Source organism: Ictidomys tridecemlineatus, chromosome 12, assembly GCF_052094955.1.
Source record: "Ictidomys tridecemlineatus isolate mIctTri1 chromosome 12, mIctTri1.hap1, whole genome shotgun sequence".
NCBI classification, from domain to species: Eukaryota; Metazoa; Chordata; class Mammalia; order Rodentia; family Sciuridae; genus Ictidomys; species Ictidomys tridecemlineatus.
In genome coordinates this window covers 53,817,984-53,834,980 of record NC_135488.1, presented here as the reverse complement: position 1 = coordinate 53,834,980, position 16,997 = coordinate 53,817,984, and the positions used below count along the sequence as shown (strand labels likewise).

The following is a 16,997-nucleotide window of genomic DNA, read 5'->3' as shown; positions in this document are numbered from 1 at the left end:
GGTAAACAATTGCTACTATTATTATTGCTGTGGTTATTATGTGTTGTTTTATTAAGCATACTAATGATCACCATCATTTGTAAATTTAGTTTAGTTTTATAGTTTGGAAAGCATTTTCATATACATCTGAGTTTAGGAGTCCCGTGGGGTAGGCAAAGCAATAACAATTGTAATCTCCATTTTATGTAAGACTCAGAAGCAGCAAAACTAAGTGACTTGGCAAAGACTTACAGCTTATGAATGGCAAAGTTAGGCCCAAATCACTCAGGTTCCCCGGGGTCCACAATCCAGGTTATTATTTTTTCTTTTAAAAATGTTTCTTTATTTTGGTTCTTGGGCTGTGGTCACTTGAGTCAGAGCTTATCATTATTAGCCTTATACTGCCAGGTTGTGTTTGTCATTGACTTGTCTCGTAAAATGCACGGCTCACTGAAATGTTTGGACTCAGTACTATCACATTCTCAGCCCTGTCACATTCTGCAGTTTTTTTTTTTTTTTGATTGAGGTTTTCCTTTTTACTTTTCTCCTCCTTTTAAGAACTAATGATGAAAAGTGCTTGTAATCTTGTCATGTCATCTGTCAGTAGAATTTACCAACTTGCTGTAATTGTTTCACAGTACATTCCAGAAGAGTGAGGAATGATCCCAGGATACGCTCGGTCCACAATAAAAATACAACCAATTATTTGAACTAGGTTCTGCTTACCCCACCCCTAATTGTATTAATGGAATATTAATAGAATAGAACAAAACCTCTTTCTCCTCCCATTCTCTTAATATTCCTATAAAAGAAAAAATGGAACACATGTAGATGACTGACTGAATGTTAATAAGGTTGATAGAGAAAAGGAAAAATAAAAGTGATAATGCCAAAACATGGAAAAATTTCTAGGCATAATGTGATATTGGCACAAAGGACCCCATTTTACGCCTGTCTGACCAATCTCGAGGCTTCATCAATAACCACATCTGATTAATTATACTGAGGTAGCCAAAGAAATCAACAGAATAAAAAAAAAATGTGGCCTTTTGGATGAGGAATGGGCAGCTGCATCATCAGTACAGCTTGTGGTCTGTTTGGTTCTTTTCAAGGACAGAGCCCTGGAAGGTGGCTCTGCTCCAGTCAAGTGGAAGTTCATGGGTGACAGTGGACTTGAGGATCTCACACTGGTGTCCTCTCTTTTTGTGCTCCATCTTTATCATGTCCTGAGCTTTTCCTCATAGAGTCAACACAGCATTAGGGTGGATGCCTCAAATCCACTCACTTAGAAGTCTTTGTACACGTTATAACCTCTTATGCTTTATTCACACTTCATGAGTTAGTGTGAATAAAGCATTTAGAAAAAACAGTGACAGTCATATGGTACCGTTTAAAGCAGTTTATCTAGTATTACTGCCATTAAAGATGGGGAGGATTTTGGGGTTTTGTTTTTGTTTGTTTTTTTGGCGTGGTTTATGGATTCTTCCAGATCTTTCTCCTCAACATGGACTATGTGATTGGAAAGGCTCTCTTCTCCTTTTACGCCATTTTATAGCTCCAGTTCTTGCCTAAGTTGTAGTGTGTAAAAACAACAACAATTACAAAAATTAATAAAGAAGAGTGTGTTTGAAGTTAGACACACTTGGCTATTTAGAGCTAAATGCTGGTTCTGTTAACTGCTTTAGGGACATGGGACCCATTGTTGAAACTACTTCAAATATTGTTCTTCTCATCTCTAAATACAGAATGATCCCTATTACATTGTGCTGATCTGATTGAAATTGACATTATATGTGAGTTTTTTTAATCCTTAGTGAATGTGTAGAAACTGCTAGCTTTACTTCAAAAATATTTGTTGAATGAATTTATTTTGAATTCCTAAGTAATAATGATAGCAAGGAATTTTTTTTTTAAAAAAATGCCTACTATATGCCAGATACTCTATACAGAATACATCATTTATCTTCACAATAGTCATAGAGGTGGCCACTATTAACATGCATTTACAGAGGAAGGAGCTGAGAGATGTGAGAGAGTTTACTCATGGTCATGTGGGGCTCAGGCAACATTGTCCTGACTGAAGACTATACTCGAACCTCTGCTTCTGATGGCTTAGTGAGCAATCCAGATGTTTCACCAGGTCAAGCCATTGGCCTGGAGGTGGTTGATCCTTTTGCCCATTGAGAGCTGAAGAGATGGGATGGACCAAATAGGGCATTGTAGAAGAAGTATAGTTGTACCTTTTTCTATTGGCTCTCATTTTCTATCTTATCATAGATTTGGATGGGTAGAATTAATACAAAAATAAAACTCCTCTCAAAATTAGAAATCGCGTCATGTGAAGAGTCAAACTTAGACTTGCTACACCTGCAGGAGGAAATAATAAAGAAAATAAACTTTTTAAAGCAAGTAAATTAGGGCAGCATGATTTTTTTTCTGACTCTGTTCCAGCTGATAGCCACCCACAGGGCTGTACTCTATGTAAGAAGCTGTAAGCTGCTTCCTGGAGGCTAGTTTAGCTTTTGCAATGAAAAAGTGTATGGATGTGGGTGAAGTTTACAGATTTTAGATTCAAATTTTTGTAACATTTTTTTCTTCTTAATATTTAGACCCCAGAAGAACTAGAAGATGATTCTGACTTTGAGCAGGAAGATTACGACGTGCGTAGCCGGACAAGCGTTCAAACGGAGGATGACCAGCTCATTGCAGGGCAGAGTGCACGGGTGAGTGGACATTCAGGACTTTGAACATAGCACAGGACTGTGTTCACCAAAATGGTTTGAGGATATTTCTAAATTTAAGGAATTGGGATCCCAAAGATTCCCAGCTCAGAAATCTGTGTTCTTGTCTAGGGTGGTCTGTTAGCAATTCACATTCAATACAGTGAAAACAACCCCCAGGGCTCTTGATTCATTCTCACCCTCCTCTTTCTCTACCCCTTAAAATATGGCTCTTGTAGCAAAGCAAATTCTAATGTGTATAATGGATTTAACTGGGGATGAGGGCTATAATTAGATAGTTCACAGACAGGGGACACTGTAATGCTCATATTTTGTCTTGCACAGTCACCATTTTCCTAAGTGATATTTTGCCAAGTTTATTAAAAACACAAGTAGTAATGACAAGAGGTCAATCAGGTACCACTCTGTTATTGTCCAGGACATTGCTTCATACTGTGGCCAAAGTTCTCTGTTGTTCAAGACTACATTGGTTTAAGGCCATCAAGTAGAGAAAGAAATTTTGTTTTTAATACCTACCTATTGCCAGGGTAGATCCTTTGTGGAATTTCTTTTTCTATCACATGGCGGACTTAGTAGAAACATGCCAATTTAAGGCATAGAGCAGGAAGCAACACACATTTGAGTGCTCTAGGTTATGGTCTACCATCACGAAAGTCCAAAGAGCGTCCTAGAGTTGGATCAGTCAGATTACCTGTATCTTTTGCAGAATAGAAGTAAGTAATCTAGGCAGGTAATGAGTGACAGAATCCCTAGGCATTGTATAAAAGAGTGATATTTCCCTCTCTTTAAAGTCTCCGTTTCCATTGAGTAAAAATAAACAAATTATAGTATAACTGAGAATTAGATATTCTAATCATCTGTATTAAGTTTTACTTATTGAAGGAGAAGCATGAGATTGAGAAAGAGATGGTAAGAGATTTGGAGACCCTAGAAAGCTCATACTACTTTGGGAATTGTCTAAGCAAAATAGGAAACAACCAGTCAGAGATTAAAATGAAGAGGACTCAAAGGAGATGCTGAATCAAGAAAGTCTTTGCACCTAACACTCAGTTTCATATATGTGCTTTATGATCTGATAGTCTCATTCAGCCATCAAATGGCCCAGAAAATATGGACATAGATTGATAGGACAAATGTGAATATAAAAGCCAGAACATCAAAGACACAGTGATTTTAATAGATTTGAACTTGGATTATAAAACATACAATTAGGACCATGCTCAGAGTTACCCATTGCTTGAATTCATGGAGTTTGAGACCCATCCTCTATAAAATGTGAATAAAAGACTTATGTGATAGGATTCCTTTGAGTATGAAATAAATAGGCACAATATTTGCCATGTAGTAAGTGCTCAGTAAAAGAAACTCTGATACTTATTAATCTTCATAAAAGAAATACCTCTGATCACATGGGATGGCAGCAATAGAAGGTTCATAAATGGGCCCAGAGCCTCCTACTTTGAAAATTCCTTGCCGACAATTCAGTCTTCTCTAGAATGTTAAAAATTGGGAAGGTCACTAAGTAGGAATCTTTTGAGGCTATGTTGGCACAACATCAAGCTATTTAATCAATCAAAGAAACTCATCTTCAAAATTAAGTAAAAACAGCATTTTTATCTCAATGACAAAAGGCGAGTTTGAGTAATTCATCCAAACATTAATCAATTCAAAGTTAATTTCATTGACTGATTGCAAGTTGGTATGGACACTTGCCTGATTCCACAAATAAGTTTTCTCAAAGATCAAGATGTAGTACACATTTCTTATGTATGTTTTTTAATCACCATCTGGTCAAAATGGAAAGATTAATTCACTTTTTACAAGGAAGAAAAGAGTTTCAGTATACCTCTCCTTCACGCATACTATATACATTAGACATCCTCAATGATCATGGATGGGAACAAAATTTAGATGCCCCCTGTCTTTATCATTTTTTCACACCATCCTCTTTTTTTGAAAGTTTTTGCAGCATGAATTATGAACATGGCCCAAGATAGTAAGAACAAAGTACTTGTATAATGTAGTACTTGCAAATTTGTCTTTGAGATCCGTCACGTGGTCCATGTGATTAACTTGCAGCAGACAGCATTACTTATTGAGTCAGCCTACTTTAGCCTGTAATTATATGATGACAAATCGGAGAAGTAGAATTATGGCTCTTAAGTTGGAAATAAGAGGGTGCATTGAATTGCTGAGATGATAGATGGTCGAACTTTTGACCAGCAAAGTGTGATAAGCTGTTCAAAATTGTGAAGGAGGCAAACTTTGTCTTTGAAAAGAGGCATTAGCTCTTCTCAGCAGCCATTCCTCCATGTTAATGGTCCTATGTTGTGTTCTCATTCAGAGAAATTCTTCCTTTTTGTAAATGATAAATTAATCTAAAAGGAGGTTAAATGTGCACTCCTTCAACATTGCTGTCAAATTCTGGAATTAGAGTATTTCTTATTTCCCTTGTATGCCCTTGTCTATGGTTCATCTACATTTCTAAAAAATCATTTCTCTTATTGGTGCATAATTCTGCATGATAGTGGGAATCCTTATGCCTTATTTGTACATGCACATAACTTATTTTGATCAATTCATTCCCCTGTGCCTCACCTTTCCCTTCCCTCCTCCCTTCCCTGTTCTACTTGTTCTACTATATGTGCCCCCTTCCATTATTATTATTATCATTATTTTAATTAATGCATGATAATTGTATGTAAAATCTGTATTCACTGTGCTATAGTCGTACATGGTTGTAGCAAAATTTGATTGATTTTGTTCCCTAGTCCTTCTCCATGCCCTTGGTTCTTCACCTCCCTCTCAATTCCCTTTCTCTACTTTATTGGTCTCCCTTCTATTTTCACGAGATCCCCCATTTTATTCCTTTTCCCCCCATTTCTCTCCATTTTCCACGTTTGAGAGAAAACTTTTGCCCCTTGACTTTCTGAGTCTGGCTTATTTCACTTAGCTAATGTTTTCCAGCTCTATCCATTTACCAGCAAATGACATAATTTCATTCTTCTTTATGGTTGAGTAAAACTCCATTGTGTATATATACCACATTTTCTTCATTTATTTTTCAGTTGACTGGCACCTAGACAAGTTCCATAACTTGGCTAATTTGAATTGTGCTGCTACAAACATTGTTATGCATATATTACTGTAGTGTGCTGATTTTAGTTTTTTCCTATAAATACCAAGGAATGGGATAGCTGGGTCACATGGTGTCTGAAATAGCTACATTTTAAGGGGGTGCAGGAGAAGAAATGGAAATAGGTAATGATGACAGCAATCTGATAATTCATGAAGGTTATCTTGCCCTCTGAGCCTAGATGTGACATCTTTTTTGCGGGGGAGAGTGGGTACCAGGGACTGAACTCAGGGGTACTTGTCCATTGAGTCACATACCCAGCCCTATTTTGTATTTTATTTAGATACAGGTTCTCACTGAGTTGCTTAGCGCCTCCCATTGCTTAGGCTGGCTTTTGAACTCACGATCCTCCCAAGCTGCTGGGATTATAGGTGTGTGCCACTGAGCCTGGCTTATATGTGACATCAACCTTTTCTTCACAGGCAGATGTAGTTAAAACTGGTCAGTGACACTGTGGGACACTTAACCTTGGCAACAGAATGTATTATCTGGAGTCATATAGATCTGATTTAAAAATATGTGCTTGGTAAATTTGTGCAATTTGAGGTCACTCTCTGAACCTCTCTATGCCTCAGCTCCTTGCATACAGAGGGATGATGCACAGCTTTCTGCCTCCAGATGCCATTAGGAGAACCACATTATGTAATGAACCACACAGGATGTGTCATATAACTTTGCTGAGATTATTAAGCTGGGGATGATGACGCTTCTAGCTTGAGATAGTCATTCATTAGAAGGCTGGCAAGTAATTTTGCCTAAAAAAGTTGGATAATTCAGGCAATCATGGGGGTTTTTATTTGAATTAGTGGGAAAGTTACCTCAATTTTCTAATTGACTTCATTTCCTAGCCTGACACTAGTTCCAGTCAAATGACCCACTTTTTGACTACTTATATTTGTTTTCATGCTTTAAAAATAAGTAAGTAAAAGTGGGCTCATTGTGGTTTTAGCTCCTTTAATCATTTTTTTTTATATAAAATTTCTTGTACTTGAAGGCTTAATGTTAGATTCTTTACTCTGTGTTTAAGAAGGGAAGCCTAGCCAGTTTGGGACCCATACACTTCAAAAGTTATTTTTCTCCCAGAGATTAGAAAAATAACTGTATCAAATGCCCCTGGAGATTTAGGTTCAACAAAAGATTTAGATCTATTTGAATGGTTGCTGGCTTGTATCGGTGATTTCTTCTTTCATTTTAACAGATGAGTTTATTACATTAATCAAAACAGATGGTTGACTGTTCAGAGGAAAGCCTGGGAGCCTGGGGTAAAGGGTAGCAGTGCATGTGGATTTGAATCTCTGATGCCCCCAATTTGAGCCCCAGCTCAGCCAGATCAACAATCTGGAGAACAAGACTGGAATGGATGGAAGCAGCAGAAACTCTGACTACCCGGATGATCACATCACACAAACAGAAAAGCTGATTTGTCTCCTTTCCCCTTGGCTATGAACATAATTTCTCTCATGTTCCCTTAGTTTGAGGAAATGAACAATTGCATGTTATATATTTTGAATTGAATTTGATTTTAATGTAGCCAGCCTGTATTTTTTTTTTCACGTTAGAACGGCTTTAATGTGTTAACATTTCAAACTGCTGAGTTACATTGATAAGACCTAATTAAAACTCATGTGTTGAATTTTAATTTGATTAACTTGCAAATTTTGCAGTTTGTGATCTACTGTTTATAGATAACCTTTTTTAAAATTCCAGTTTCAGAAAAGGTCAATTATGAATTCTTAAAAGCCAAGAGCATTTTAAGAATATTTAGGAAAATACTCCAGATCATTGAGAGCTACATAAGCAGAAACAAATGTAATGACACTTGCACCCAAGTCACACACCATTAAGTGCATTATGCGGGTCGAGTACCCCTACAGTCAAAATAACATCTTCCTGTCCAAATCTGCTTTGAAAGGGCCAGTTTTCCTTCAGAATTGTGTCCTTAGAAAACGCTTGTCAGTTCTGGCAATTCCTCTTGAATTATGTTGATGCAGTGAGTTGGAAAATGTTTAAGCAGTCAATCAAAAGGTATTTATTGGGTTTCTGGGCCGAGCAGGATATGAAGGGCTGTACCTTAAGAAAGGAGAGAGAAGCCAGGAGCAGGGCTTTACTAGAAATTAATGAGAGAGCAAGGCAAGGCCGATAATATCCAAGCACTAAATTGTGCATTGGAAACTCAAGTGCTGTAGTTGACGGAAAAATGTACACCCTTCCATGCACAAATTAACCTTTTGGGATAATGAAAGGTACATTGTTTTCCATCTGGGGACTGTATGTTGAGTGTTGAGTCTGCCACTAGTCTGTTGTGGGTTTTTTTGTTTGTTTGTTTAGTTTTTTAATGACCTGTGCCATCTAAATAAAATATGATTAGCTCTTTTGCATATGGAGGACAAATGAATCTAGGAGAGTTTTAGGATATCAGACAGGGATGCTTCAAAGGGAAAAAAAAAGTGTTCATTTAACTTCTTCATATCCAAGCCTATTGAAATCCAATGGGATAACTTCCTTGTTATTAATGTTGTACCAAAAATGTGAGCTTATGACAAACTCTTTTATATATTATACATCTTTTTAAAGCATACAAAAAAGACCTTAAATTTTTTCAAAATTCAGTATTTTAAATATCTTAGCTAGACTGTTTATACCATTCTTCCTTTTTAATATATGAGTTATAATTTGCACACATGCACACACTGATACTTAATAGTCACCAACAAGGATGCGTGGAAATTAGTAGACCTGGATTCTTGTTAATAAGAAGATGCAGCATCTGGGTAGCCGCTTGTCCAAAGACACATGCCAGTCATATGAAGACAGCTTTTCGATGGATATATGAAACCCAGCACCAGGATACACAGCTTGGTGTGCAGTGTTTTTAATTTCAGTGAGTCTTGCTGACTGCACGAGGGATCCTTGTGGAGCATGTAAGCTACATGTTCTTGTATGGTGAGCTGGTTGTGCACAAGGTGTTAACTGGGTTTGAGTTAAATTTCTACAGCTTATAAATTGTGTGTAATATTAGGAATTAAATTAATTTCTCTAGGCCACGATATCATCCTTAAAAAATGGGGATAATAATGATATTACAATGATTAAAAGTAGATTGTTATTATATATACACAGACTATCACAACTCCAGTATACATGTAAGTACACAAGCAATGAGGCCAATCTTCAATTTATAGCTAATCACATGGACTCTGGGATCTTCCCTTTTCTTGTTGACAACTGAGTAATAAGCTAAGGAGAGGTGGAAAGGAAAACTAGAGGCAACAAAAATTATCCTGTAATGTAAACAATAATACCACCTGTGTTGGCTTTCATTTTTTTGGTGGACAAAACATTTGTCGCCCATTATAAGATTTTGAGGTAATTATTTATTGCTACTATCTTGTGTCTGAAAAAATTAAGGATATGATTCATGCAACAATTAGGTCTTAACTCAACTTAGTGACATCCCCAGTTTTCATGAGTTCATGTCCACTAATATTTCTGTAATACCTCAACTGTCTTCCTTCCACCTAATTCACTTGTGTTGGGTGGAATGCTTTACCATTTAGATAACAGTTCCCTTGAGTAATTTTACTTGCTCATTGAAAAAACTATTGATCCCCCAAATCAAAACTCTTTTGTCTCTCTCCTGGAAATTACCTATGTGCCAGAAGTAGAGGAAGTACTGAACAAGTAGCCACAGGCTTCTATCTGCAAACCAGGTTGCATGTGGTCTGAGAGGGTTTAATGAGGTGATGTCCAACATTTCATTCTGGGCCTGCTACAGAAGTAGTGTTAAACCAATACCTTCATTTCTTGTTATTTCTGGTAATTATGTTCTATAAAGTAGCTAGAAATGCTTAATGAGTGAATACATAATCATTGTTCCTAGGGGATATGTAGGGATAGATTCCTGAGATGGCAATTCAAAATCTTTTCTCCATCCAATTAATGCATGGCCATGTTTAATGGGTGTTAGCTTACATTCTTGATTCATAAACATTGAACTCAAGACCGATGGCGCTGACACATGCCTAAATGGAACTTATCTATCACGTGAATTTTTCTCTGTAAGGCACCTCACAGCATGTTGGCACTACCCTTGGGAGCCATTTTACACAGCAAAATCGCCAGCAAAATATACAAAGATTCAAAAAGTATGGCACTAAATAGACCACAAAAAGGATACTTGTTTACAGTATGAGACCTGAAAATGGGAAGGCAGAGAATTGCCTTGTTCAACCTCATCTGGGAATATGCACATGGGTGACTCAAATTTTTTGCTGCTTTTCCCATCCTTCGCAAGTGATTATGAAAGTGCGGCACATATTGATCTTGGGTATACAAATATATTTTAGAGAGTAGGCAAATTTGCAAATGAAGAGTCTGTGAATAATGAGAAGGAAGCCTACAGTTCTTTTCTTTTCTATATTCCCTTACCCAGCAAGTATTGAAAATTGACCTTTGTTTCCTAATTCTATACAATGTTGAGCATCATTAATCTCAAGATACAAAATCTGAAATGCTCTGAAATTCAAAAGATGATGAACTACAATAAGACAAAAAAAAATTCAGATTTTGGAACATTTTGGGTTTTTTGGATTAGGATGCTCAGCCAGTACAGTCTATGCAAATACTCAAAAAAAAAAAAAAAAACACTTCAAATCTGAAACACTGCTACACTACTTGTCTCAAAACATTTCAGATAAGGGATATTTAATCTGACTTTCTCCCATTGTGACCCCTCTGTGTACATACTCAAAAGCTCTACAGTCAGCCATGGTCATCCTGGGTTTCTAGAGAGGCGGTGGGAAATGCTGAGGTTAGGCATGCCGCCCTGAAATGCCCTAAGTAGGTCTGCTTGGCATCTCTCTGTAGATGCCTTCATTTACACTTATGAAAAGTCTCCCCACCCCACCCAACTTGGATGCTCAGATATTGTTTAAAATTCTTTTCCTTCCCAGCAACAGAAGGCCTTTTTTCTTTTTTTCCCATCTCTGAACAGATTTCAGTGTTGAAAGAGGTGCATTCTTTCATCTGGTAAAAGTTTCCTGAGACCAAATATAAAAATTGTCAAGAATAGATTCTTTTGAACAAACATATGTCATCAAAGAGACAGAGAAGTTCTGTTACTGTCAATGTGTGTGTACTTTGGATGTCTCTGTGTTTTGTTTTTTTTTTTATATATATATATATGGTAGAAGGGCATGGGGAATTGGGGGCCCTTACCAACCTGTGCTCCTGGCCTCCCTGGGATGGAGGAGACATTACTTTCCAGAATGGCAGAGCATCCCATAGACCATGTCAGGGACTGGCTCTGCCATCCACAGGGGGCAGAGTCCAATGACAGCCTGCACTTCCCTTGTCTCACCATTAGTCACACTTTGTTCCGTAACCCACACAGGCCATCATGGCGCAACTACCACAAGAGGAGAAGGCAAAAATAGCTGAGCAGGTGGAGATATTCCACCAAGAGAAAAGCAAGCTGGACGCCGAAGTGGCCAAGTGGGACGACAGCGGCAATGACATCATTGTTCTGGCCAAGCAGATGTGTATGATCATGATGGAAATGACAGACTTCACAAGGTGAGGCCCAGACACAGCAGATGAAGATTTTTTTTTTTTTCATTAAACCCAGACCTATTGGCCTCTGGCCAATATGTACTTGAGAGGACATGTAAAAACCTGCTGAAAAATTAAAATACTGTATCAAAGCAAGGTGCTGTGCTTTCCTAGGGGTTTCATATAAATTTACGTAGGTAAGTGAAAAGGGTCTGGACGTAATTCCTGGCATAATAGGTCCTTTTGGTCAAAGAGAACAGATTCATTTTTTAATTTATTATTACTTTAATTATCCTAAGTCATAAAATAAAATCCCAGAGGATGGGTGATTCATCTTTGGTTGGTGCTATTTTGGAGTGTGTTTCAATATCACTTTGAAGATTTGTTAATATTCCTCTGGATGATAATATGCTTTTGGAAAAATTCTGTGTGTGTGTATGTGTGTATTTAGGTGCATGTGCACGTGTATGTGTTGTAATTTCAGCTCATGATCTAGCATTAATTTCTACTCAAATTTACCCTTCATACAAAAATTGGGTACAACAATCTAAAATCTTAGAAGTTTGTCAGGGAAGTTAAAAATCTGTATGAGTGTTATTCCCTTTGGCTCTGAGCATTACTTTTGATAAATCAAGGGACCACTCAGGAATTTGTCAGGAGCCTTTTCTTCACTAGGAGTCATCGCTTGTTCTGCTACTGCACTTTGATCTCTTCTTTAAAAGCAATGACAACTCTTCCTGCTCTTCCTACCGCACAGAGAGCAAACAAGGGGAGAACATTCCTAAATTTTGAGTTAGGCTATCAGAGGATTGGGGGCAAGTATCTTACTGTCATTATTTCTTTGCAAAACAGTGAAATAATACTTGTCTTATTAATTTCACAGGAAAACTTTTTTGTAATTCAAAGAGGTAATTCAAGTATAAATTATGCTGCCAAACTAATGTAAGCTATCATTTTTCTGTTTTTTTTTAATACAGAGACACATACACAAGATGTTTTTTTTCTCTTTTTTTCGTAAGATGTTTTAGTGATTCAACATGGTTTTTGTTATTAAAACTAGGTAAGATATATGGCAGTATCAAGACATCACCTTTTGGGTGACCAAGTTTTTAATGGTTGTTGAATGCTTCTAATAATAAAAGGCCAGAATTGATCATAGGTTATAATAAAACATGGAATATCTCTGTGTCATCCCCTTTACTCTTTGCCTCTGGCCAATATGTACTTGAGGACATTATTTGGCTCTTTCTCCAAATATTTTAAAATTGTTTTTGACTTCAGTGAAATAACTTTAGTGTTATGAGGGTGACCTTCGAGACTTTAAATGTCATCACATTCATTAGAAGTTCAAATGTGTACATTTGGTTGGTCTGTGTCGACTTCACCTATTTATTTCATAAAAAGTAATATTAGGAAAAAAAATGTCTGAGCTGTTATTTAAATCCAGACTGTCATGGCAGCCTCAGTCATTGCTTCTCAAGGCCTGTGATGACTTAATTTGTTCACTTTCTACATTTTATTAGTATTTTATCTGATGGATATTATGCAATCCATTAATCACATCACCGGAACAAATAATCTCATTAGTTTAAAGTGAATAATGAATCTAGTCATGTTGCCGGTTTAGATCAGGAGAACATTTTATAGTTCTTGAAATTAGATATAACTGTGGTCAAGGGAGAGACATGTATTTGAGGAATCTTATTAAGTGATGTTAAATAAGACAGACTTTTTATTAGTGAAAGTATCGTTTTGAAAGTGAAAAGAAGTCTGCTGTGCTTTCCTAGGGATTTCATATAATCATTTTTGTGTCGATTTGAGTAATGAAATGTCCAGGACGCTACTGCTTATCATTTTTCCAGCTACATGATAAGTAATTTTTCGAGGGAAAGGGAGGAGTCTGGTAATTAATGACTGGAAAACCAGACGAGGGTGTGAATTGGAAATGCCACAGGGGGAGAGCAGAAGCTTCTCTGCTGCCTCCATCTGGAGAACCTTTACAAAGAGGCAGATGATTGGTGCCTTTTTTGGTGGCTTCTCACCTAAGTTCACTCCACTTGATTTTGTGCATTATTGTAATTGCCCTTGCATCTTCCCCTTCAAGAAGGAATAATATCAGTTTCATAGATGTAGATATCCCTATGTACTATTTTTTATGATTTAGAGGAAAGGGTGTAGCTGATTAGAAATTTTAGTTTTCCTATTCTTCTCAATTCATATATTTAGAAGGCATGTGGGAACAAAACAAAAAAAAATACCCTTGCATTCATTATCTTGTTGTTTTATTCTTATCACCAACTAATTCATTAATTTGATTCAATAATCTCAATGATACCCACTCCATTATTATTAAAATTGGAGAGGTTCTGCCTCATTATTCATGTAATAACTTCTTCATGGAGGATAAACCTGATTATGCCCATGTCTTTTTCCTGCTCAGTTCTTGACTGTCATCTCATGGACACTGGCAGAAGCACTGTCCTGCACAAGGGTGAATTCATGTTTTCATGTCATTTTTTTTGAGAAGGAAATAGCATGGGCCAGTCTTGTGCCCCAATTATGAGAGTTGTGCGGACAGCAGAATGCTGTCATAAGAAGTGAGAACAGAGAATAGCATGGAAACTAAAGGCAAAAAATTTTGAGGATGAGGATGTAATCAACTGTAAAATACTGAGCACTAAACTAAAAAAAAAAAAAAATCATGCAATCACTCCATACTTCCCAAAATGAAGTTTTTGTTCAAGTGTTTAGTCCATCAGCCCAGGTAGCACTCAACTGTCAGTTCCAGTTCTCTATTCATATCAATTCAGGCCACATCTGAGTCTTAAAGAACAACTTTTCAGCCATCTTTGTATGGAAACTTTCAATGCTTCCCCTTTATGCAGAATAAAAAACTTGGTGCTTGCCCTTCAATGCCTACTGTATCTATCTCTCTGTTGTATGAATTTAAAATTTGACCTCAGTGCCAAAATCTAAATGGTATCCTGATAGAGAGCAATTCATGGCTCTGCAATCCCACCTGACTTCTCAGGATTCTCCGGAATAATTCAAATGCTTGACTGTGCATCTCCATACTGCTTCAGCTGATTGGAACTATTTCCCAAGCATATTTTATGAAGCCCTCCTATAGAAAAGAGACTTCTATGGTTCAGTACATTGGCAAATACCTTCCTTATATGCTGCATTTCATTACTAGAGAGTTACATTGGATATAAATAATTAGACTTATTGAAAAGGCTATAGAAAGGAAACCTTTGTAACTTGGATTAACCCAGAATTTGAATCCTGAGGACATGAACTCAATGTACTGACACATTGATTTTCAGATTAAGACATTTTAATTTTTTTAAAAAAATAAATGTGAATTGGTTGGCAAATGGGAGATAGAAGTACTATAGTAATGGTTTTCCTTGACTTTTTTTGGAGTGAATATTTCTTGGGAAAGACTCCAAATATTGATGACTTTCTTATAGGAATCAGCTCTGACCAAATGAGAGAAGTTAGAAGAATCTATAGAGATAATTCGACTACTTGATTCTCTAAGAAAATCAAAACTATGTTCCAGATGCGACAATGACTCGTCTCCTTAAGAACTCCTAACCCTAAAGCACCTTTTAAAATTCCCCAAATAATCTAGTCTAGGGTTGGGAAACACAAGTGGTGGACCATTGTTTTCATACTGGGAGCTGTAGCCAATGGGCCAGTCTCCTCTCAATACTTCCAAATAGGAAGAATAGGAAGACTTACCCATCCAATGCTTCCAACCCTCCTGGGCCTGATTCTCTAATTTGCTTCAGTGGGCACTTTATCAATATCCAGATAAATAATCTCTCCTCCTCTTCCTCCTCCTCCTCCTTCTCCTCTTTCCCCTTCTCATTTAGACTTGTGTAGTTCACTAGCTATATGGGACTAAGGTTATTGTAAACTATATCATAAAGTTTACCATTAGGACCAATTTATTAACGTACAGTTCTATGGCATTAAGCACATTTACATTGTTGTGCACCTATCACCATCTGCCTGCAGAACATTTTCATCTTCCTTAAACAGATACTCTGTACTCCCTTGTATACTAGGTCCCCATTACCCTCTCCTCACAGCCCATGGAAACCACCATTCTGCTTTGTCTCTGTGATTTTGACACATAAGTGGAATCATCCATTTCATGTTTATTTCATTTGGAAAAATGTTTTCCAGGCTCACCTATGTTGTAGCATGTGCCAGAATGTCCTCCTTTCCATTCTATGGATTTACCACTTTTTGTTTATATATCCATCTGTTAATGGGTTCCATCTATCTTTTGGCTATTGTGAATAATGCTGCTCTGAACAAAGGTGTGCAAATATCCGGTCAAGTCCCTGTTTTCATCTCTTTTGGGATATACCCAGAGGAGGTATTGTGAGATCATATAGTGATTCTATTTCTAATTTTTAGAGTCACCAACACCATTTTCTATGGTGCCTGTCCCATTTTGTATTCCCACCAACAGTTTCTCCACATTCTTGCTAATACTTATTATTTCCTTCCCTCTTCCTTCTTTTCCTCCCTCCTTCTCTCCCTTTCTTTGTTTCATAATAATCATCCATGGTTATGGAGTAATATCTCATTGTGGTTTTGGTTTTCATTACCCTGATGATTAGCAGTATTGAACATTTTTTCTTGTACTTTTTTGACCATTGTATATTTTCCTTGGAGAAATGTTGGTTCAAGCCTTTACACATTCTCTAGTGCAGTTTTGTTATTGTTTCTGAGTTTAAGAATCATTTATATTTTATGGATACTTACTTTTTTTTTTACCAGATAATACAATTCACAAATATTTCTTCCCATTTTGTAGATTGTCTTTTCACTTTCTATTGGTAGTGTCCTTTGATGCACAAGTTTTTAACTGAAGTCCAGCTTATCTATTTTTTCATTTGCTGCCCGTGTTTTGGTGTTATGACCAAGAAACCATTGCCTAATCCAATGTAATGAAGTCTTCTCCTACAGCTTTTATAATTTAGCTCTTATATCTTTGATCCATCTTGAGATAATTTTTGTATATACTGTAGTTTAAGAGACCTATTTCATTTTTTGCATGTAGATATTCAGTATTCCCAGCACCGATTAATTTTCATTCTTTCATGGGCAAAAATAAAGTAAAATAAGATTTTAATAGGGATTGCAGTGAATCTTCAGATATCTCTGGGTAGTACTGACATCTTAATGGTATTAAATCTTTCAATTCATGTATATGGGATAATTTTCTATATATTTGTGCTATCTCTAATTTTTTTCAGCAACATTTTATAGCTTTCAATATAGAAGTCTTTTGCCTCCTTGGTAAAATTTATATTCTATTTTTTTTTCAGACTATTATAAGTGGAGTTCTTATCTCATGTTAGGTACCACTTTAACACTGAGCTCAGCTTAGTTCAGCCCAGACCAGCCCAAGTTTTTTTCTTATTTCCTTTTAGGTTTTTTGTTATTATTATTAGTGTGTAGAAACACAACTGACTTTTGCATTTTGATTTTGTGCCCTATAACTTTTGTGAATTCATTTATTAGTTCTAATAGATTTTTAAAAATAGAACATTATAGTTATACATAGT

At 36.6% G+C, this 16,997-nt stretch overlaps 1 protein-coding gene across 8 annotated transcripts in view; it reads left to right on the top strand.

Moving 5' to 3' along the window:
- Ctnna2 (catenin alpha 2) overlaps positions 1 to 16,997 on the top strand; it is a 1,061,169-nt gene that overhangs the window by 997,513 nt on the left and 46,659 nt on the right. For all 8 annotated transcript variants that reach the window (XM_078028938.1, XM_078028939.1, XM_078028945.1 and 5 more), the window contains 2 exons: positions 2,589 to 2,702; positions 11,249 to 11,430. In XM_078028938.1, the coding sequence (XP_077885064.1) occupies positions 2,589 to 2,702; positions 11,249 to 11,430 (296 nt within the window). The remainder of the gene's footprint in view (positions 1 to 2,588; positions 2,703 to 11,248; positions 11,431 to 16,997) is intronic.